At 50.4% G+C, this 23,532-nt stretch overlaps 1 protein-coding gene across 8 annotated transcripts; it reads left to right on the forward strand.

The window, feature by feature from the left end:
- Positions 1-8,065: 8,065 nt before the first annotated feature.
- PLEKHB1 (pleckstrin homology domain containing B1) lies at positions 8,066-23,124 on the forward strand. 8 transcript variants are annotated; one of them, XM_045816306.2, is made up of 8 exons: positions 8,066-8,895; positions 11,525-11,600; positions 12,594-12,746; positions 13,332-13,434; positions 14,503-14,542; positions 17,123-17,227; positions 21,114-21,213; positions 21,785-23,124. In XM_045816306.2, the coding sequence occupies exons 1-8, from the start codon at positions 8,878-8,880 to the stop codon at positions 21,919-21,921; spliced, it is 732 nt and encodes a 243-aa protein (XP_045672262.1). In that variant the 5' UTR covers positions 8,066-8,877; the 3' UTR covers positions 21,922-23,124. The 8 variants fall into 8 exon arrangements, with proteins under 8 accessions (XP_045672262.1, XP_087724280.1, XP_045672259.1 ...); XM_087868155.1 differs by lacking the exon at positions 8,066-8,895 and adding an exon at positions 10,016-10,112; XM_087868154.1 differs by lacking the exon at positions 17,123-17,227 and having other exon boundaries at positions 8,066-8,906.
- The last annotated feature ends 408 nt before the right edge of the window (positions 23,125-23,532 follow it).

A 23,532-nucleotide genomic window follows, 5' to 3' on the forward strand; every position in this document is an offset into this window, starting at 1 on the left:
GTGTCTTTTTTAAGACACCAGGGTCCAGCGTCACCCTTTGCCTATAACACTGATATCTATTTACCCTACATTTACTTAACCAAAGGAACCATTCGAGTGACTTCCTGAATAAAGTTCTGCTCCGAGAAGTCTTGCTGTCTTAACCCAAATGTATTGGCTATTGTTCTCAGCAGCCCTTGCTCCCCTCCGACCCCTTCTTTTTTGGAAACAGAACCTGCCCTAGATGGACACATGACAGCAGCTGGGCCAATCAGAATCCTTCTCTGGGATTTTTTCCTCCTGGAGTTGGCAGGTAGGAGAGAATACAATAGACACACAGAGCCTGGGGCAAAGAGTGAGAACATATTTTTTGCTTAAACTGGAGTCAGCTTTCTGCATGTACAACAAGAAACTGCCTAATACAATATGTTTCAGAAAGTTCCTCCTGATCGGGCACACTAATCTGCAAAGGGTTGGGATTTATCCCATTTTTATGACTCGAAGACAAGTATCTAAAGTACCCACAGCCCTACTGCTAAAGCATAACTCTAGAATATAATCTCAAAAATACTTACTGTTGTCATCAGGTTTTCTTCCCGTTCGGAAGTGGGATGGGCTGCTGAGGCAGGACATGTGTGTAAGGGGCCATGGGACAAGAGATTGCAAGCCACTGTCTTGCACAGTCAGGTCTAAGGGATATTCTGTCTGACAACACCAGGACCATGAGTCCTAACCTCTGCACCCTGTCCAACTAGTGTATTGGAAATGTCAATGGCAGGTCCAGACACAGACATAACCTGGAAAAATCCAACAAGACTGACCAAGGAAGCTGGTGCAGCTGGGACACACATCACTGAGATCAGCAAAAGGGACAGGTGTGGGAACTTCTGGAATCCTTCGAAAAGGCTTCACTGAGGAGACATAGCTGTGGATGATGAGTCTGAGTGAATATGGGTCCTACCAGGCTTTCTGGACTCTCAACTGCCTCTCCTTTCCTTCACAGATGCATTCCCAGCACTAACGTAATACCCAATACAAAGAAGCATTTGGTAAAACTTGGTTAAACTAATAAGTAAATCAGTAGTCCTCACTTAATTCCTAGATGAGCCATATTTCTGAGAAGCAGCATACAAGCCCAGGGCTGCATAGCCACATCCACAAAGAACATGAGAGAACATACGCTTTTTGAAAAATTCAGTCATCCGAGTCTACTTCCTGCCAGTGCAGGTTCAAGGGCCCAAGGAGTGTCATGAGGGTTGAGCAATCAGAGGCTTCTACAGGCTGGGTTTGAGGTTTCCTTGATAGCACAATTCCTTAAAACTTTAGTAGACCTTTGGTGTATTTGGTTCTAGTCAGTTCCAATGTGAGTAACCACAGCCAAAGACCTTATCTGGACAGGGTTTCAAGCCTGAAAACTCTGATCTTTTCCTTATTGGCCACTCTCCCAACTGGATGATGGCTCTTTTCAGACCATCTGAAACAACACCCTTGCGTGGGAAAGCACCTCCTTCCTTGCCAACAGGCCCACTGCTTCTCTGAGGAGGGGACTTGTCTTAATTCCTCCTAAGGCTGCCACTTTGCAGTAAACCCTCTTAAGTGCTTCAGTGCGGAAGCAATTGGCTTCTGCAAAAACTCCGCAAAACTCAAAATTAAAGGATTCTTGGTCAACCCAGATTATAGGTAATAGCAAAGCATTCCTCCCTCAGTAAAGCTGTACAGAGTAGCTAGCCCCAGTCTGAGTCTCCGTATTTCTTTCTCTCTAGTAGGATTTTGTTAAAAGTAGCAAGAAGGAGCCAGAAAACATCCACATACTCAATTTCCCTACCTTTCTACATTACTACGCTGCATTGCTACCTCAAGTAGCCTATGATTTGTCTTTCAAGGTGACATAGCTACTGCCTGAAACTTACCCCCAGTGAACCACCTCTTCCAGTATTCACAACCGTGTAGTACACACCCTTTACATCTGGGCTGGTCCTGTGACTAACTTGAGAACTCTAAGAAGGTCTGGCAGCTTTCATGTTTGTCTAATTGGGATCCAGCTACCAAGCTAAGTCACACGGAGAAAGAGGTCACAGCCCTTCCAGCCATCCCACCCACGCATGCGATGAAGTCATCTTGGATATTCCATCACCAGCCACCCTCTGACTCATCAAAGACCCCTGCAAGACCAGCCGAAGAACCACCCAATTGGAACCGTCACGGTCAACCCACAGAATCCTGAGAGGTAGTAAAATGCTCGTTGTTTTAACCCATCGAGTTCGGGGACGGTCTGCCACACAGTAATAGGCAACTAACACACAATTTTTTGATCAAATGTTTACTACTGTTTAACAAGAGTCACAGGCTTTCTAGTCTGCAGTGCCTGAGCCCTTGCCATCTGCAACCCAATGCACTCATTAATTAAGCACCTCAGTTTTGTCACTTGCAGTGCCCTATTTCTAGACACCAAATACAACATCAATTAGAATTAGGTTTACCTCTGGCAGAAAATTAAAGTGATAGTGGCTTAAACTAAATAAAATTTATTTCTCTCTCACATAAATTTAGTCCAGAGATAAGTAATCTAGTGCTGACTCGGCTTTCCACAGTTTCAGGGACCCAGGCTCTTTTTCTCTTGTTCCACCATCCTCAACACATGGCTTTTCTCTCATGATCCAAGATGGCTGCTCAAGCTTCAGCCATATGGCTGCCTTTCAACCAAGAGAAGGTGAAAGGGACAAAAAGAAAGATATGTCTCTCTCTCAAAGGACATTTCCTGAAGTTGCACAGGACACTTCTGCCTATATCTCATTTGCCAGAACTTACTCATGGCCACACTAAGCTGGAAGATATGCTGCGAGAGGTGGTCTTAATTCCAAACAGTTATGTGTCCCAGTGTAAATTTAGGGAGAGAAGAAGAATGATTTTGGGGGATAAACTAGCAGTTTCTGCCACATATTGCTCTGATTACACTGGCTTTCTAGGCAATCCTGTTTTCTGGAGAGCAAGTCTCCTCCCCTGTTCTTATTTCTCATACTTTGTCAATTCCAGAAGAGGAAGAAGGAGAAGAAGGATAAGGAGAAGAAGAAGAAGGAGAAAGAGGAGAAGGAGAAGAAGAAGGAGAGGAGGAGGACTTAGAGTCAAGGAACACACCATTAACAATTTGGCATAGTTTAATAAAATGAAAGTTCCTGTCACTTTCACCCTGAGATGAAAGAACATAAAAGCCCAAAAGTAACTGATGCCTTGATACATCTAACCCCATGATTTGGTCCATCTTCTGTCTAATAGCAAACCAGCTAGGAAAAGAAAAATCTCAATATTCGGATCAAGATAAGCCAATCTCTTATATTATGAGAAAGATCCAAAATCCATAAAAAGCCAAATCCATATAAAGAAACCAAATCTGGGGCGCCTGGGTGGCGCAGTCGTTAAGCCTCTGCCTTCGGCTCAGGGCTTGATCCCAGCGTTCTGGGATCGAGCCCCACATCAGGCTCTTCCGCTGGGAGACTGCTTCTTCCTCTCCCACTCCCCCTGCTTGTGTTCCCTCTCTGGCTGCTGTCTCTCTCTGTTAAATAAATTTTAAAAATCTAAAAAAAAAAAAGAAAGAAAGAAAGAAACCAAATCTATAAAAGTACAAGTGGAAAAAGCAAAAGCAAACTTACCACCATACAAGCAACAAAAGAAAGACTCAGGACGCTCACATGGAACTCCACAGCATGTGTGAAGAGTCAGATCAGGTCTCTGGAGGAACGTTAGCTAAAGATGAAAGACCTGATAGCTTACCTTGGAGATGAAAACCTGGGTAATAGGTTGGAATCAGGAGGTGGAGACAGTATTTATGACCAGACAAGAGGAGCCAGGAGGATACCGACTGATGTTGAAAAGTCGAGTATGCATTTAGACATCCAAGATGGAGAGAAACAGCAATTCTACATCAACATTGCTAAAGAAGGGAACGGAAAACCCAACATGACTGATCATCTTTAAAGTCTTCAGGCTAAGGGGCACCTGGGTGGCTCAGTTGGTTGGGCGTCCAACTCTTGATCTTGGCTTGGGTCATGATCTCAGGGTCATGGGATCAAGCGTCATCGGGCTCCACAGGGTCTGCTTGAGAGTCTCTCCCTCTGCCTCTCCCCTTCTCTCTCTCTCAAATAAATAAATAATTTTTTTAAATCCTTTTTTTTTAAAAGATTTATTTATTTATTTGACAGAGAGGGAGCCAGCCAGTGGGAGAGGGAACACAAGCAGGGGGAGTGGGAGAGGAAGAAGCAGGCTCCAGAGGAGGAGCCTGACGTGGGGCTCGATCCCAGAACGCCGGGATCACGCCCTGAGCCAAAGGCAGACACTTAACGACTGAGCCACCCAGGTGCCCCTCAAATAAATAAATCTTAAAAAAAAAATTCTTCAGGCTGAGCGAACCTCCATTGCAAAAGGGCAGATCAAAATCTTCAGGGGAGAGGAAATGAAGTGACCGAACTTGTCAAGAGAAAGAAATGGAGTCTCTTGAGAAATTATCAGTCCAGGAAGATCGTTACTTGGAGCAAGAGGAAGAAAGTCCTGAAGCAAATGACAAGATGAGCATGCAAATGAAGAGCCGAAGACCTTCAGAGTGCAAGTCAAAGACCTTGGAGAAAAACTAGAAAGCATCATTTATCCTTCTCAAAACCAAATTACTACCCTTGAACGAAAAGGTCATGATCATTGGACAAGAGCACAGGAGGCTGAAAGAAACCTTTTTAACTCAAGACAAGAGATTGCAAACACGAGACAAAGAACAAGGGAAGCAGTAATCAAACTTGAGCTTCTAGATGATGACCCCAATGGAGCAGTTTTCAGGGAGCCGTTGCTCTGGGCATGGGGTGCTGTGTCTTCTGAGATGGGAGGGTCTCAGTGCCCTTCCTGTCAGAAAAATCTGGTGTTTCCAGTAAATTCAAATGGGAAGTTCAGGACAAGAAGATATGTACTTCCTCCCTGTATCAGTGAGTTCTGCCGAGAAACACAACCAGTAGGCTACCTATGCAGATATAAAGAGTTACCTCAAGGAATTGGCTTATGTGACTGTGAGGGCTGGCAAGTCTGAAATCTGTACAGCAGGCCCGCAGGCTGAGAGCTCTCAGGCGGGGGCCGAAACTATAATCCATAGATTGACTATGCACACAGGCTTCTTCCTCAGGAAAATCTAAGTTTTGCTCTTAAGGCCCTTCAATTAATTGGATGATCATCTAGGATAATCTCCTTTACTTAAAGTCCATTGATTATAGAGGTTAACCACATTCACAAACTACCTCACAGCAACACCTGGGTTAGCATTTGACTGAGTAACCGGGTTAGCATTTGACTGAATAGCCTAGCCAGGTTGACACACAAAACTAACCCTTCTGCTTCACAAAGCCTGGATGAACTCCCCCTCCTCCTCAGGGGGCTTTCCACCAAGAAGTTGTTGTGCCCCTTATCCTCTCTCAGGGCCTGGGTTTTTCTCTGGACACTCCCATCCAGGAAATGGGAGTATGTCACCTTCTGGGCTCATCGAGCCTCTGTATAACCCTTCTACTCAAACTCCTGAAACACAAAGGAACTTGAACCATTTCACTTAATTTTTCTTTGAAATTATTTTTGAATTATCTACATTTTTTTAGTTTAAAAAACTTTTTACAACCCAATAATAAAAAACAAAGAATCCAATTAAAAATGGACAAAAGATTAGAATCAACATGTCTTCAAAGAAGACGTACAAATGGCTAATAAGCACATGAAAAGATGCTCACTATCATTGGCCATTAAGGAAATGCACGTCAAAACCACAAAATAGGGGCGCCTGGGTAGCGCAGTCGTTAAGCGTCTGCCTTCGGCTCAGGGCGTGATCCCGGCTTGGCTTCCGGGATCGAGCCCCACATCAGGCTCCTCTGCTATGAGCCTGCTTCTTCCTCTCCCACTCCCCCTGCTTGTGTTCCCTCTCTCGCTGGCTGTCTCTCTCTGTCAAATAAATAAATAAAATCTTAAAAAAAAAAAAAACCACAAGATAACACTTTTCAGCTACTTAGGACAGCCATAATCAAAAAGACGGACAATAACAAGGTCGGTGAGGATGCGGACAAATTGGAATTCCAGGCTGCTGATGGAATTATAAAATGGTGCAGCCACTTTGGAAAATAGTTTGACAGTTCAACAAAATGTTAAACACTGAGTTACCATATGACCCAGCAGTATCACGCCCAAGAGAAAGAAAAACAGATATCCACACAAAAATTCTCATACAGATGTTCTTAGCAGCATTTTTTATAATAGCTAAAAAGTGGAAACCACGCAAATGTTCATCAATTGATGGATGAATAAAATACGGTATATCCATTACAATGGAATATTATTTGTCAGTGAAAGGGATTGAAGTACTGACTCATGCTATAACATGGACGAACCTTGAAAACATCGTGTGAAGTGAAAGAAGCCCATTACAAAAGGCCATATAGTGCATGATTTCATTTATATGAAATGTCCAAATCCATAGAGACCAGGTAGATAGTGGTTGTTGCCAGAGATTGGGGGGAAAGGGGTTTGAGAGTGACTGTTAAAGAGTTTCTCTTTGGGGTAATGAAAATGTCCTGAAATTAGATAGTGGTGATGGTTGCACAACTCTGAATATATTAGAACACTGAATTGCACACTTTATTTTTTTATTTTTATTTTTTTTAAAGATTTTATTTATTTATTTGACAGAGAGAGAGGGAACACAAGCAGGGGGAGTAGAAGAGGAAGAAGCTGGCCCTCAGTGGAGGAGCCTGATGCGGGGCTTGATCCCATAACGCCGGGATCGTGCCCTGAGCCGAAGGCAGACGCTTAATGACTGAGCCGCCCAGGCGCTCCTGAATTGTACACTTTAAAAGATGGAGGCGCATCTGGGTGGTGCAGTCCGTTCAGCATCTGACTCTTGGTTTCAGCTCAGGTGATGATTTCGGGGTCGCGGGATCAAGTTTTGCATTGGCTTGCACTCAGCACTGAGTCTGCTTGAGTTTCTCTCTCCTTCTCCCTCTGCTCCTCCCGCTCATTCTCTTTCTCTCAAATGAATAAATAAATATTTACAAATAAAACAAAAGACTAAATTTTATGGTATATGTATATCACTAAACTATTATTTAAAAATCTTTTACACAACTGGTTTCTCCTTTTGCTGACATTGCACCTTAATATAAACTTCAGAATTTTAAACTAGAGACAGCATGGTATTCTCATTATAGCATACTCTCTAGAAAATATAAGTAGCAAATTTTAATTTGATGAGCCAGTCACTGTTCTCTAAACAATATACTGTATGAGCTGTTCAGCCACTAGAGACATTTGAAACAGCAAAATGCTTGATTTTCTCTGCCAGTGGTTCTATGCACTAGTTATGAGAGAAACCTGAAAGTTACTTGTTAGCTTGTTGGTCTCAATACATTTTGGCTGATTAAACAAACCACCTCTCAAAGCCAAGACTTTGGGAGCTGGGATTCCTGCTATGCTTTCGGTGTCTCTCACCTGTCAACCTACACTCTTTCCAATGGTCTACACAGCTCTGGAAATTAAAAAACAATCTCAGCAGCAATCGTCATGGCCTCGGGGTCTATGAACTCCCAGGAATTATATGCAAAATGTGATGTGTGTGCATTTTTTTCCCGGGGCAGAGTCTATACTTCTTATCAGCTTCTCAAAGGGGGTCATTGACCAACATTTTAGAAACACATGCCAGAGGGGGTGCATTTAGATTCAGTAACGGATCTGTGGTTTTAGTGTACCCTGCACCATTCCCTTTTTCTTGCCATACCACCCCCTCTTTGGGAGGGTGGGGGAGGAGACCTCCCTCTGAATTCCACACTGCTGCTGGAGAATCTTCCCTTTTCATCTAGTTGCTAAATCCAGAGAATGTCATCTAGGAGCTGTCTACACTGTTCCCCTCACTCATCTGTGAACAGCAAACAGCCCTTCAGAGGGAAGCAGGGAGAGTTGGAGAGGGGGCAGGATCCAGGTCCAGATTTCCTGAGGCCAGCTCCACCCTTTCCTTTCTTCCTCCCTTCCTTCCTTCCTTCCTTCCTTCCTTCCTTCCTTCCTTCCTTCCTCCCTCCCTCCCTCCCTCCCTCCCTCCTTCTCCTTCCACTCTACCTCCTTTCTACCCCCGTTCCCTCCGTCCCTTCCTTACTTCCTTCATTCTTTCCTGCCGTCCTCTCCTTCCTTCTCTTCCTTCCCCTCCTTACCGTCTTTCTGTCTTCCGCCTTTACTCCCTCCCTTCCTTCCTTGCACTGTGACGCTCAAATGTTAGCCAGGAGAAGGCAGGGGTGGGACATCTCGGGGACAGAAAGGCATAGGGTCGGAAACAGCTTGGTTTGGGAGGGCTGGTTGCTGGGGCTGCGCGGAGACGGTGAGCTCAGCGGCTAATAGGATTGGCCACGGCGAATCCCCCAGCAAGACACGCACTGCACGAAGGGGCGAAGGGCCAGGGTGACTCAAGGTCAGGATTACAGAGACTCCACAGCGAGAAGGAAGCTTAAAGAGCCAGGCTGCGCAGCCAGGACTGGGGTGATGTCACTGTCCAGCCGGCGGGAGAAGGCCGATTTAGCCCCGCCCCGACCGAGGGAGGAGGACTGGCCCTGCCCCTCCGCTCAGCGAATCTTAGATATACAAGGCCAAGACCACCTCTGAATCACGGACGATTTGTTATTCAGTGAACTGAATGACTGTGGGCGGCTGAGATAAGTCGGGAAGGTTGGGGCGTGCCTGGAGAGAGGGACGAGTTTTTCTGGGATCTGTGTGCCTCCTCTTTGCCTCCCCCTTCCGGCTCCCACTTGGTAGCATCTTCCTGATCCCCTTATCTCTTAAGGCGCTCAGGAAAATGCCCCTCTGCAGGAGCCTTCTGGGAAATGCTACCCTGGCCGGCCAGGAATCATGAGTCCTGCAGCCCCGGTAAGGAACAGGTATCTGGGACAGGAAGAAGGGCCCAGGGCAGGGTGGGTGCCCCTCTCAAATACAGTTTGGGTCCAAGAGCCCTTCAGGCCCCAGGCAGTCCCTGTTCTCTGAATGACATCCTGGGGCTGCTCTTAGGTGGGGGTTTATGGGTTTGAGCTATTCAAGGAAGTGATCCTGGAGGGGCAGCCCCAGGTGGTAGATACAGAAAAGGTCTCCTTTTTCTAGTTGGGCCTCCTCCAATCATTTTGGACTATGACCTAGAGAGATCTTTTCAACCCACAAATCAGACCACCTAACTCTTGAAACCCCCATCTCCCAAGCTCCAGCCACTATGTCATAAAAGCCAAGCAAGTCATGAGCCTGTCATCCAAGGCTTCATGTTAGGTCCTTGCAAACCCTACAGCTTCGTTCCCTGCCACTCCCCATGCCCTCCCCACCCCTGCACTCTCTTTTCCAAACACACTGAAATACTGGGCATGCTTGTGAACTTCCTGATCAATGCTCATATGATTCTCTTAGCTCTCCCCTAGGAAACTCCTATCCATCCCTCAAGAACCCTTTTTAGCCTCCTCGGGAGGCTGTCCTGAACCTCTTGGGCAAAGTGAGACTCTTTTCTCCTATCGTTAAATCATACCCCGTGCTCTAATTGTGTTTACATTTAGTCTCCCCCACCAGACTGGAAGCTGGGGAAGGAAGGAGGAAAGGCCTTGTCGGATGCTCCTCTGTGCCCTCCACTAGCACCCAGTACAGTGCAGGCACAAACTGAGTATTGAGAAAACATGACAAAACTAGGAGCCTGACTCCTCCTTGCAAACTTACTTGTTTTTAGAGAGTGAGTTAATGATTCTTAGGAAATGTATTTCATGATAAACGAGTGCACAAATGTCTTGGCAAAATAAAATTACAGGTGCAGCTTCTCACCTGTGCTCCTGGTCCGCAGCACAGGTTTACCACCCAGGAGAGGCCTCGTACAGCTCAGACTACAAGTCCCAGCAGCCTCGTGGGCGCGCATCTCTCCCCGCCCATTACCGCCTCCCTGGGGGTGGGGCGGGGCCAAAGGGCGGGGCCCAGGAGTAGCCTGGCCCAGGGCGCAGCCTGGGGATTGAAATGCCCCAGGCGTCTGGGGCACACAAAGCGCAGGCGCAGCAGGTTGGGTGGCAGCAACATCAAGTAGCGGCTGTTCTGGCAGCAGCATCCGCAAGAGGTGTGGACAGGTGGGTGCATCCAGGGGAGGCTGGAGAGGGAGTTTGCACCTGACCCTCTTGTCTGACCAGTGTTTGGGCTTGGAGAAAGGAGGGAGCCCCAGGAGAAGCAGGCAAAAGTCAGGCCTTCCAGCTCAGGTGTGCCAGCCTTACTACGCAGCAACAGGTGTGAGCAGGTGGGGGAGGGGCAGAGGCACCTGCTCGCGAGTAAGTCGCCCGCAGGAACAGAGGGAACCTGGATTCCAATCCAAGCTCCTTCACATACCCGGACGACTCATTGGCTGTCCCTCAGTTTGTCCATCTGTGAAACAGGAGGAAGGGTTCTACCCATCTAGTGCAGTTACAGCGGGGACAAGGTGAAGTAGTACAGGATGTGCCGCGATTTCCCAACCGCGCTGCACATCAGAATCACTGGGATCTTTGAAGACTCTCAGTGCCTGCCTCCCAGCCCCAGCCCTTCTGATTTCACTGTTACGGGGTATGACCCTGGTATCGAGAGTTCCTGCGGGTGTAATGGTTAGCAACTGGCACTGCTGGGTGTGGATGCCGTCGCCACCGCTTACTAATCAGGGGGATCTGCACGAGTGATTGAACTTCTTCTCCATACCTGTTTTCTGGTAATAACAAGGATTTTTGTGAGGCTTCCACGAGACAATAGACACAACACCTAGAAGCGTACCTGGCACGTGATGCCCAGAGCTGCTTTTTTTTTTTTTTTAAGATTTTATTTATTTATTTGACAGAGATAGAGACAGCCAGCGAGAGAGGGAACACAAGCAGGGGGAGTGGGAGAGGAAGAAGCAGGCTCATAGCGGAGGAGCCTGATGTGGGGCCCGATCCCGGAACGCCGGGATCACGCCCTGAGCCGAAGGCAGACGCTTAACCGCTGTGCCACCCAGGCGCTCCACCAGAGCTGCTTTTGAACTGCTATTTTATGGGTGAGGTGCAAACGGGAGGGAGGCTTTTCTTATCATCGAAGTCCCTCATTCACTGCCATGATCTTAATATTCTATGCTGTCAGCATTCCAAAATTCCAGGGTTTCCAACACTGTAAGTGTTCCTCACCGCAGCCTCTACCTGCCCCATAGACACTTTCACGGATCTAGAAATGGAAGCCAGCAGGAGGGACATGGTCAAGGTTATGCAGCTGAGGTTGGAATCCAGGCTCCCGACCCCCACTCTCACCCCACACAATGGGTGGCTGCCCTGCTGACCCCACAAGAACACTGCTCCCATTATCCCGCTGGAGCAGAGAAGGACAAGGAGACAAGCAGGCTTGCCCTTGTTTGTTTACGAACACTCCCTTAAACGTTTCCTCGGTGGCTTCCCCAGGGAGGATCAGGGAGGACAGGCAGGGGCTTCGCTCTGGGGAGCTGCCGGGGAACTGCTGCTGAGGCCTGTGTGTCCTGGGGCTCCTCTCACAGGTTCCGCCTGACCCCGCCCTGGAAAGTCCTTTTGAAGAAATGGCCCTGGTGAGGGGCGGCTGGCTGTGGAGACAGAGTGAGTGACCCTGGACCAAATCCTTGTCTGTCTGTACCTTGTCCAGGGATGGGGGGAGAGAAGTGGTTGTCGGTGTGCCCCAGTGAACCATGCACCCAAGAAACAAGACCCTCTTTCCCCTTTCCTCCTTTGTCCATACTCTTCCCGCTGCTTGGAGTGTCTTTCCTATTCCTGAGTGCTTGGTAAATGTCCCCTTCTGTGAGGAGCCTCCCCTGGCTTTTCCTCTAACCCCCACTCCAGCCTCGCTGTAGCACCACGCTGGGTTGGAGGCTCCCCACACTGTTCCCAGTGCTTCTTACATACCTCCGTTATAGCACTGATCCCCCTATAATAGAACCGCCTTTACCTGGGGGTCTTACCACTCCCCAGACTGACCCCAGACTGCGTATCCACAGCACCCTAGCCCAGGGCTGGCCACAGAACAAGGCTTAGAATAACAGGAAAACACCTCTGTGCTTTGGAATCTGTAAAGCCCTAAGAAGCTGCCTTACGTCTTTGCCCTTTCTGTTAAGATTTTCAACTGTAAAATGTCTGAAGGTAGGCCTCAGGCTTCCAGACCCACCTCTGGCCAGAATCGTGATCTGAACAAGAGCTATCCTGGGTTAGGAGCTTCCCAGCGACCCGTGACCATACTCCATTCATTCAGTTCAGCGAACACCAAGCCTAGGTCCTGCTGGGTGCCAGGTCCAGCATGGGGAGCTGTGGACCCCCCAGTCCGGTAGCTACACAAGAGGCTGTCACACAAGTCAGAGATAAGAGATGAGATGGAGGCTCTGGTCATTCATTTAGTCAACACATTTATGGGGTCTCTGTTATGGGTAAGGTCCAATGGGAGGAGGTGGGTGAGCAAGCCGGAAGGAGGCCCTGCCATCATTTCAGGAGGTAGAGAGATAAGAAAGGGGTGGTCACAACACTGGGGATTGGGGGGAAGGGGCTCCTGCCCCCAGCAGGCTCTGCTAGCAGCCTGCCTAGCAAAGGTGGAATACTGCACAGGCTCCATCCTCCGCCGCTGGAAGCGGAACTGGTTTGCCCTGTGGCTGGATGGGACCCTGGGCTACTACCACGACGAGACAGCACAGGACGAGGAGGACCGCGTGCTCATCCAGTTCAACGTCCGCGACATAAAGATTGGCCAAGAGTGCCAAGGTGAGAAGCCCTTTTCCCTCTGGCGTTGTGACTGTGGCCTTGGCCCTCCCACTGTGTGTCTGATGACACCTGCATCAGGCTCTTTGCGGCCTCAGAGGGGCTTCTACAGACATTGCTTCTGGGCCTCTATCCAGCTCATGTGGGTGTGAATTAAGAAATGAGTTCCTTATTGAGTTCCTACCCTGTGCCGGGCCTGGGTTCTATGCTGGTATCACAGAGGTGAGCCCAACACAGGTCCTGCCCTCCAGGAGCCAGGAACTGGATAAAGATGAAAAGAAATAAGGAGGATCAGAGAAGTTCAGTAACTGGCCCAGAGTCACACAACAAATCTCTCCCAAGACTCAGGCCACAACTATAACAGGGTAACTGATAGATGTCTCTAAGTAGGGCAATAGGCAATATGGAAAGGTCTAAAGGCTCCAAAGAGTAAAGCAGAATCCCAAAAGAAAGGGTGTGGGATCAGAGGAGGTTGGCAGTGGCCAAGAAACAGGATCCAGAGATAGGTTCCTGTTCTTGTTTCTGGTTTACTGGGGGGCCTGGGGCCTGTGCTTCGTGGACACCCCATACATGTGTATCTGCCTCCAGACGTGCAGCCCCCAGAGGGCCGGAGCCGAGACGGCCTGCTGACCGTGAACCTACGGGAAGGCCCCCGCCTGCATCTGTGTGCAGAGACCAAGGACGATGCCGTGTGAGTCTTCCCGGAGAGGCTAGGGAGGAATCTTGGGGAACGTAACCAGATGCCTCCTCTTTGCTGGGCCTTCTGATTCCCAGAGGGTAGGAAGAGGGGGACAAGGATTAGTCAGCAGGGTGGAGGCTGGGTGGAGTGCATTTGAATGGCTCATGGTGATTGATACAGTACCCAGGGAAGTCCTCACACAGAATGTGATGGAACTCGGGACTGTTGAGGGAGGAGTGTGCATACCCCCTCAGGTGTGCGGTCCCTGACCATACAGAGTCGTGTATTTCGCTGGCTTGGAGATGAGTCCTCACTTGGGGGGTGATACAAAAGAAGAGACTGCCCTATGACATCTATAAAGGACCCTCCTGAGAAGATGCCTTGGCGGGTGGCCTTCGATCTGAGGCACCGACCCTGACCCGCCTAACAGGGGCAGCCCATGTGTTGCAGGGACACCCCGATGTCAGAGGCAGAGCCACACTGCGAGACTGGGTGTGCCTGCTTCCTCACATTCTTTCCCTTCCCACCCTCTGGCCAAGGGTCAGTGGGCCTTTGCATTGTACGAGAGTGAAAGAGATGGGGTGTGTGGGAGTGGGGGGGGTGCTGAGCTCTGAGCAGACAAAGCACAGAGCTGCCTTGTCCACCCCAGCCAGGTGCCATGGCAACCAACAAAGGCCCGATTGTCCGGTGTCCACTGGGCCTTCACGGGCTCCGGGGTCAGAGTGTTGGGGAACTGTGTTTGCAGTTTGGGGTGTGGAGGTGAGCTGCAGTGAGAGAACCAGCCCAAGCTTTCCAGAATCTGAAGGCCCCTAGGAGACCACCCAAGCCCAGCTGTCGATTATCTAGACAGGAAAACTGGAAGAGGGGAAGACTGTGGGCTAAGAGTAAATTATGGGGCTCCAGTTCAAGTGAGGGCTCTGACCGTGTGACTGGGGTGGGGGGGCACCTTTGTCTACCCAAGGGAGTCAAGGAGCTCTCCCCCCTTTACAAGACACTGGGCTGAGGAAGAAAGTAGAGGCCTACATGTAGGGGCCTAATCTCCCACCTCCCTCCTCATGGTTTGGTGGGTTTGCCTTGCAGAGCGTGGAAGACGGCGCTGCTGGAGGCGAACTCCACCCCGGTGAGCCCCCGCTCTCCCCTTTTCTCCTCCCCACCCCTTCCTGCCATGGAATCATGGGTGACTCAGACTCGGCCTCCGCCTGCCAGGAGTTCTCAATTCCCCTACATGTGAGCAAATAGGTTTGTGCGGACTCAGATGCACTGAGTCCCAAGTGAAAAAGGACAGAAGACAGACAGCTGGTGCTTGGAGGAAAGAGAGAAAGAAGGAGGTGGCATGCGAGCCGGGGGAAAGTAACTGCCTTTTGTCGAGCACCTATCCTATGCCAGGCCTGACGTAGGTACCATTCTGGCTGCTCCTCGCAGCAGTCCTATGAGGTTGGGATTGTTGTTCCCTCCCTGCAGATGATAAGATTGAGCTTCGTTCATCCACACAACAAATATTTACCGAGTTCCTACTATGTGCCGGGCACCATGCCAAAGGGCAGGGATCAGAGGTGAACTAAGTCAGATGTAGGCCTTGCCCTCCCGGACAGCCTCACGGGCAGCCGGATAAGTAGCAGCTAGGCACACCATTTATGATTCTGTTGCCATCGTGGTGATTGCTCTCACAGAGACAGGCCGTGTGCATTCAATGTGTGACCACCTTGGTGGCCTGATCCTGGTGGGAATGCAGACAAGGCTAAAGATGAGACCTGAAGGATACACAGAAATCAACTGGGTGAAAGGGGTGGGGTGGGGTGAAGGGAACAGCTTTCCAGGCAGAGGAACTGCATGTGGAAAGGCCCTGAGAAAGGTTATGACTTTAGCAAGTTCAAGAACAGACTGAAGGCTGCGGCAGCTGGAGCCTAGGGAGGGAGAGCAGGGGAGAAGGAGGGTTGGCAAGGCGAGGCATTATGGGCTGTGTTACTGATGTTGGTTTCTGCTAAGAATACCAGGAGGTCACCGAAAGCTTTTAAGCAGCAGGATGAGATGAACAGATCAGACCAGATTTGTATTTTAAAGAGAGAGTCTGGCTGGTAGGTAGGGAATAGACTGCAGAGGGTGAGAGTAGAAGCCAGGAGACGAGTTAGAAGGCTGGGACTAAGGCCTTGCTGTTGGCCTCAGCTGATAAGGATAAGACAGATTTAGGAGTTAGAGTCAGTGGTGCTTAGTGCTTGATGAAGGTGTGGGTTTGAGGAGCCGCCCAAAGCCTGCAGCTCACGGGTGGCCCAGCTTGGCCCATCTGCCTGCCTCCACGTTCTGTGCTTGCTCCTTCTGTCTGTGGCACGGCGGAGCCCAGCCTCATCTAGAGAGAAAACCTGCTGGGAGGTAGCAGAGAGGACGGGATTGCATGCAGAACTCCTGTCAGGCATGCATCTGCTGAGGGCTGGGCACTGTGCTCAGTACCTGCCATTGCTTGTATCATTTAATCTTCCGACAACCTCGGTAGGGTTGGTACTTTGAGTCCCATGCTACCGTTAGGGAAGCTGACGTCCAGAGAGGAAGTAACTTATCCAAAGCCTCCTAGCCTTAAGTCAGTGGAAGAACCTGTACTGGGCCCTAGGCCAGTGAGATTTGGAGGGAAGGGCGTTATCTGCAGAAAGAACTGCAGGAGCGGGCGCGTGCGTGTGTGTGTGTGTGTGTGTGTGTGTGTGTGTGTGTGTGTATGTGTGCGTGTATGTGTGTAAGGGCCCGGAGTCTGGCCTGGCTGCATGCTAATACATGGAGGGAAAGAAATGGGAGCAATGACCTCTGAGGAGCATTGTGGGGAGCAATAAAGGGCATTAAGCAGGGAGGACTGTGGCCAGATTTTGGGGAGCAGACTCAGGCTTCTGGGTGGAGGTTGCATTAGTATCTGGGAGTGAGGGGGCTGGGGCAGCAGCTGGCAGGGTGGGGGTATCTCTGTGGGCTAACTTGGCTCTGAGCTCCAAATTCTCCCTATGCAGGGCCAATCAGTCCCCCCAAAAGAGGCGGAAGGAGGTGAGGGCTGACCATTCTGCGCTCTGTGACTCTATGAAGCTGCCTTGTCCCTTCTCTGCCTGTGCACCTTCCCGCTACTGTGCTCACCACAGCTCTCTGCTCCAACCCTCTCTCCACCTCCCACTACCCCCCTTCACACACACCCCCTGGTCTCAGGGCTTGCTCGAGTGGAATGTGTTTGTGCTCTGTCTCTGTGCCAGGGTCTGCCTGGCTCTGAGTGTTCGTGCCTGTCCATGGCTCCTCTCTGTGCTGTGTAGGAGTGACCTGCACTTGGTCCCTCCACGTCCTGCAGATTTATACCCCCTTCTGGATGGAGGCTGTTCCAGGGAACATGGGGCCAGGGACACAGCCAGGGCAAGGCTGGGAGGCCAGGGAAGGGGGCAGGTGGGTGGGAGGGCAAATCAGAGCTGTTCTGTCCTCCCTGGAGACTGGGAGCCTCAGCAGCCTAAAACAGGTGACGGTGGGCTAATTCTGGAGAGACACTACTGATCCTTCTCTGTGTAACTTTGGCCAAGTCACTACCCCCTCTGAGCCTCCCTCTGTTACCAACCCTTCCCCACGCCCAGCTGGCAGAGGGGTCTGGTGGGGCCTGTTAAAAGCTCTGAGTTTTTCCAGATGTAGCGGGCCTCTGACACCTCCCTCCCCCCCCCTCCCCCTTCTTGGGTTTCTGTGGCTTGAGCAGGCCCCAGCTGGAGCCACCGTCCCTCCCAGGAGCCGCCGAGTTTGCCCCAAGGTCAGGTGTGTGACCCGCTCGTGGAGCCCCTGTAAGGTTGAGAGGCGGATCTGGGTAAGTGCTGGCTCAGCCCTCCCTGCCTCCGTTCTGGCCACGAGGACGTGCCTCCAAAACTGGCCCCAGTCACATCCCTTCCCTGCTCACAAACATTCCATGGCTCCCTGTCACCCACGGGACACCAACCACAGCCCCATTTTCAAGGCCCTCAGGATCTGGCCTGGGCCAGTCTCGCCTGCCACATCCCCCTCCTCCCTGTGCTCCAGCTGTTCAGCTATTTCTTCCATTCCCAGCTGCGCCAGACCTCGCCCCTCTTCCCAAGCTCTGCGTGTGCCATTCTCTCTGTTGTGAACTCTTCGTTTCCTTATTCACCTGACAGTTTGATGCTTAGCCTCTAGGAGCCACTTCAAAGGCTGCCGCCTCCTCAGGGAGGACTTCCCAGACCTCCTCACAGCCTGCTGCACTAAATGCTTAGGATTGTCTTGTTAGGCCTGGTTTCAAGTCCCTTTATTTCGGTCTCTATTCTCCCATGAGACCTGGCACTTCCTCCAAGGTAAAGACCAGGTCTGATCAGCTCTGCTCCTAAGGTGCCTAACACAGTGCTGGGTATACAGCAAGTGCTCACTGACAGGGACAGTCTATTTTGACCCTCCTGGTGCATGGAGCTAGGGCACAAGTGGGCCTCAGGCGCTGTTCACCAAATGCGTGAATGAGCGAATGACTAAAGGGAGGAAGGAGTGAAAACCCTCTGTTAATGGCATCACTACCATGTATCATGATTTAGTCTGTATCTGTCTCCCTTCCCACCCCAGAATCTCTGGAAAGCAGAAGTGGGGGATGAATCCTCTCTCTGTCCCCAGTGCTCAGCAGGGCATGGGGTGGGTGGCTTGTCTTACAGTGCCTGTCCTCTTACAGCCAACTCTGAACTCCTTCCCTGGCACAGTGGTGCTCAATGTGGTTGTGCCTTAGAATTGCTTCTGGACTTAAAAAAAAAAATCCAAACATTCAGATCCTATCTCTGGATGCTCTAACTCTGTAGGTCTGGAGTGGGGCCTTGGAAATCTGTGGTTAAAAGAACTTGTTCAGGTAGTTCTGATGTGCAACCACTGAGCCCAGAAGTGCCAGGCCCACCTAGGTCCAGTTGCACAGATGTGACTCAGCTGGGTTCTCATTGTGCCTTAGAATGGGCATTGTAGGAAAGACTGTTCCCATTTGCAGAGGTGAAAACTGAGGCTCTGAGGGGCTATATTACTTGACCAGGTCACTTGATTCATCGGTGGCAGGACTAGGACTTCTATCCCAGCCTTCTGAGACATCCCCCTTGCACAAATGAGGATAAAGTTTGTTTAAAGTGGGGATGCCTAAAAATGGGATTTAAAAAGCCGTAAACCAAATAACAACAGCTTTTCTGATGGCAGGGATCGATTTGAATGTGACCTCCTGATTGGGTGACCCTGTACTTGCAAAAGGGGTTGGGCTTGCAGAGAGGGAGGGGATCAGGGATCAAGCCCTTAGGTTCTTTCCATGAGGTCTCTGGGGGATTCCCTGCCCCGTTGCCAGGTGACCCACATGAGTTTACCTCTGGGCCTCCCGGACCTGGAGGGAAGAAACAGGTGCGGCAAGGGGCATGAGGTGGTGTTTTCCACTCTGTCTCGGGCCCGACAGGGCCGCTGGCTCACTGTGCAGCTGGCGGACAGGTGCAGGCTCTAGACCTCAAGTCCTCTACAAATAAAAGTGGAGATCTGAGTGCTTGGCTCTCTCTAGGCCCTTCTAGGCATGGAGCTCAGATCCTGGCCACCCTCGGTCAGAAAGCCCTAGTGGATCACCTTTAGGGGAGAGCACAGTGAGGGAAGTCACTTGAGACTGAGTATTGCTTGTCTCAGCCTTCTGCATTACTCTGGGACTGGTCCTTGTCCCTAACTTGAGGCTGGACTTAGAGCTGGGTGACTCACAGTATTTGACTCACTTGAGATAAATTCAATCCATTAGGCACCTATCATGTTCCAATGAGGCCTGATTAGACCCCTCTTCATGGGGTGGGGGTCTCCAAGTCTGATGGGAGAGAGACATACAGGGATACAAACAGTGACACTGTAGAGTGATTGGTGCTGTGATAAGGGGAGTCTGAGGGCCCCAGATGGGACCCCATAAGAACATGAGGTTCAGGGAGGGTGAAACTTGGGTTCAGTCTGAAAGATAAGTTAGGTAGTTAAATGAAAAATGGGGAGAAATGCAACCCCATCAAAGAGAAATGGCATGGAGATTTGAAATCACAGGTGTGCTTGGAGAATTAACCTTTACAGCCAAACTTCTTCTTTTTTATTCATTTGAGAGAGAGAGAAGCATGAGCAGTGGGGAAGGGGGTGGTGCAGAGGGATAGGGACAAGCAGATTCCCTGCTGAGCAGAGAGCCCGACACGCAGGGTCAATCTCAGGACCCTGGGATCATGACCTGAGCCAAAGGCAGACACTTAAGTGACTGAGCCACCCAGGTGCCCCCTACAGCCAAACTTCTTGAAAGAGATGTCATGACATGTTGGTTTCATCCTTCACCTCTCAATCATTCTTCAACTCTCCATAGTCTGGGTTCTTACCCCAACCACTCCTCTGAAAAATGTTTTTTCAAGGTCACCCACAACTTCCAAGTTGCCAAAACCAATGGCTTATTCTCTTGGCACTGGCCAAAAAGATACACAGAAGAGCATATTTAGAAGTTAAAATCGTGAGACCTGCCTGGTAGCTGATGTGATGTGGAAGACAAGTGTGTGAAGACAAGGGTGCCAACCTGATGTCTTGGTTTGAATGCATGGTGGTGGCATTTAGAGAAAAGCATTTTTAGAAGAGCTAATTTGGGAGATGGAAGGGTGATGATAACACTTTGAGATTAGAGTTTAAGACCTGGACTTCTAAAGGAAGTTGGACCATTCAGGTGTCACACCCAGTTGGAGATATAGAGTGGAAGGGGGCTAAGAAGAAGGGGCCAGGAGAGAAAGGGATCCTGCCCCCTCCCCAGGTCTGCTCCCCTGTGGATAAAATGAGGGGCTTGGATTAGGAGCGTCCATTTAATTCAGAATGTATTTATTGGTTCTTGCTGTTTGTTAGGCCCTGCATGCAACAGAAATTATTCAGAGTCCTTGCCTCACGTTTGGGTTGCAGGCAGGAAACGCTAGGAGGAAAGATACGAACAAAAGGCACAAGCAGAGTCCATAGAGAACTCAGGAAGGATGGATTCTTTCTGAAACCAGAAGAGCTTCCTAAGTGGGTGACTTTTGAGTTAGGCTTTGAGGGGTTGATAAAATTCTAATGGAGAGACTGCATGCCTTCCTCCCAGAGAGAGCAATGACCACTCTTCTCTGAGCCCCCGTCCCCAGCTCTGTGGTAATGTGAAGATAATAATGTCTACAGTAAGGACTAGAGGAAGTAACACATATGGATGCCTCCCTCAGGATCTGGTACATGATGGATGCTCGATAATACTCTACTTTCCATCCCTACCCTTCCTTTCTTTTCCTTCCTCCCCATACTGCTTTTACTTCTGGGCCTGGGGCTTGGCCAGGTGCCCCACCCTATGACTAGGACAGTAGAGAGATCCACTGGATTTCTCCAAATGGAGAGCAGCTAGCAAATACTAGACTGTGTAGGGTAGTTGGGAGCCGTGGAGAATTTTTGATCAGGGGAGTGCTAGCTAGGAGGCCAGGGCAGGAAAATGGGATCACTAGGAGCTGGATGTAGGGGCTAAAGTTTTAGAGGACGAGGACCAAGGACCATGGACCATGTGGGGAGGCAGGGCCTTTGCCCAGGAGCTTTCTCATTCCTGGTGAACCATTTCTAAACTTGGGGAAGTGGTTTTGTGGGCACAGAAGGACCTAAGCTGGGTGTGGTGGGTAGGAGACCAAACCTGGGCTAGAGAGTTCCCGGGCAGCTAACCCAGTGGAGCTCCCCAGGTGCGTGTCTACAGCCCGTACCAGGACTACTATGAGGTGGTACCCCCCAACGCGCACGAAGCCACATATATCCGCAGCTACTACGGACCGCCCTACGCAGGTAAGTCTCCTGCCTGGTCTGCCCCCCAGCCCCGATACGGCGCCAGGCCCCACTCTTGTAGTGACCACGGATTTTCCCAGGCGGGACCCTCCACTGGGCCCACCCCATCCTGAGACTCGAAATACCTCCTGGACCAGTGGCCCTCCACACTCTATACAGCTGACCTCTCCTCTCAGGGCCGGCCCCTTTTCATTGGCTGTCCTGCAATACCCGTTTCTGAGCTGGTGGCGACCCCTGGTGGCTAAATGCTGGAACGGCCGCCTCCTCCGGCCCCTAGGGCTGGCGGTTGGGAACACCCATCCTCTGGTGTGTCCTGAAGGTTCTTGGAGACCCCGGAGTTTCCTCGCTGTTGCACCCTAGACCCACAGGCCCAGAACGTCCGTAGCAGATTCAAAGCTTGTAAGCCCTGGGGAAAGAGCGCAAGTCTTTCCCGCATCAAAGCCTCAGTTTCTCCAACTGAGGTGCAGGAGAGTGGGTTCAGCCCCTTGCCCTGGGTGCGTGAGTCTAGGGGAGGAGAGGGACAAAGAGCTCTCTGCTTTGAAGTCCCCAGCCCTCACGGCTCTCTCCACAGGCCCCGGCGTGACGCACGTGGTCGTGCGGGAGGATCCCTGCTACAGTGCTGGCGCCCCACTGGCCATGGGCATGCTTGCGGGGGCTGCCACAGGTGCAGCACTCGGCTCGCTCATGTGGTCGCCCTGCTGGTTCTGAGCTCTGGGACTCGGAGTGTGGACCCTGCACATAGACCGACAGACCCCTGTTCTTACTTGATCCAACCCTCCACTATCTAAGCCCTGCCATACTTTGGCTCCTTCCTCTCCATTAGCTGCTTCTGGACTTGGATCATCCATCCCACTCCCCCACCCTCTATATTGGAAGAAGCTATCATTCCAGACACAAACATAGTTCAAAATCCTTATACCTACTGCCAGACACCCCAGAATTTTGTTATAGACATATATGGACACGTTTCCCCCAAATACACCAGGATGCAGAAAACACAGCTCATGTGACTTCAAGTTCCCAGGTGCTGGAGACACAGGAGTCAGGGTCTTTCCTCCAACTGCTCCAGGGTTGGTGGGAAAAACAGAAGTAAATACTTGACAAGCAGAGTTATCCGTCCTTTGACACATGAGGGTAAAGAGCAGAAGAAGGTAGGCTAGGAGTAGGGTTGTTGGCAAGAGTGCAGAGCAGTGAATATCATGGCATGTCCAAGGAATTAAGAGTTCATTTAGGCTGGGGTGGGGACTGGGATCAGATCATGATGGCCCTCCAGGCCAAAGAGCTTGCTGGGTAAAGGTGAGATGTGAGCTTTTTGGAGGGAAGTTTCTTGATTGTGCCTATAATGAATATATTGCCTGTTTTGTTAATACTGACACATACTCAAATCCAAAACACTCTCTGAGGTTAGCTCCATCCTTTCCACTACCAGCTTCCTGGATCTCCTGTTCCTTCAGTGCTCAGAAAACATCTGTTCCCCATGTTAGGGTGCCTGGGGCAGCAATTTAGCTGAACCTGGGGTCCCCTTGCTGGGGGGCAGATGAGCTCTGTTTGGGACCTCCAGCCCTAGGATGGTGCCTCCATCAGGAAGTGTATTCCTGGTCCCCAGGAACTTGGACTTCTGTCTATAACTGTGGCTGTCACCGTCTCAGGCTTTGTCTCTTCCTTCATTCTGGGGGAGATGGCAGTGTTCCTCTCTCGGGCCTGACCCACTGGGAAGCCCCACATGTGCCTCCCTGTCGGGTGACCCAGCAGTCTCTCCATTTGGCTCCCTCCCAATTTCTTTTCCCATCCTGTGCTAATAGAAGTGCTAACATTCCTGCCCAGTAGCCAGAGTAGCCTGCTAAAGTTCCCTTGTAGGCAGGGGCTCCAGTGGTCCCACTGCAGAGACTAATAAAGATGTGATTGGCTCTAGCCCTGGCTCTGGCTTTTTTGTCCACTCCCCCACCCCCACCCCAGGGGCATTGTTTCCCTGGGACATCTCAGTGACTCAGCATCTACTACTGCCTTCTTTGGTGTAGTGAGAAGAGTGTGTGGATTCTGAGGGCAAGTAGAACTGGTGACAGCATGTTAACTGAGCAATTTGGGGGCAACTCACTTTACCTTTCTGGATCTTGCTTTTCCCACCCATAAGGTGGTAGGTTGAAGGTGGCCATCCCTGAGGGCTCAAAGGGAAAGGCTATATCAGGGTCTCTGTCATCTGATCTGATGGGTGATCCAGGTTGTGCCCTGTCTGCTGAGAGTCTGGTGGTGCAGGGGTCTTTTCCGGTAGGTTTCTATCCTTCTAGAGGTAAATCAATGAGTTAGTCTCATAGGAAGCAG

The sequence above is a fragment of the Ursus americanus genome, chromosome 16 (genome assembly GCF_024610735.1).
Source record: "Ursus americanus isolate L20-20 chromosome 16, mUrsAme1.1.p, whole genome shotgun sequence".
NCBI lineage: Eukaryota > Metazoa > Chordata > Mammalia > Carnivora > Ursidae > Ursus > Ursus americanus.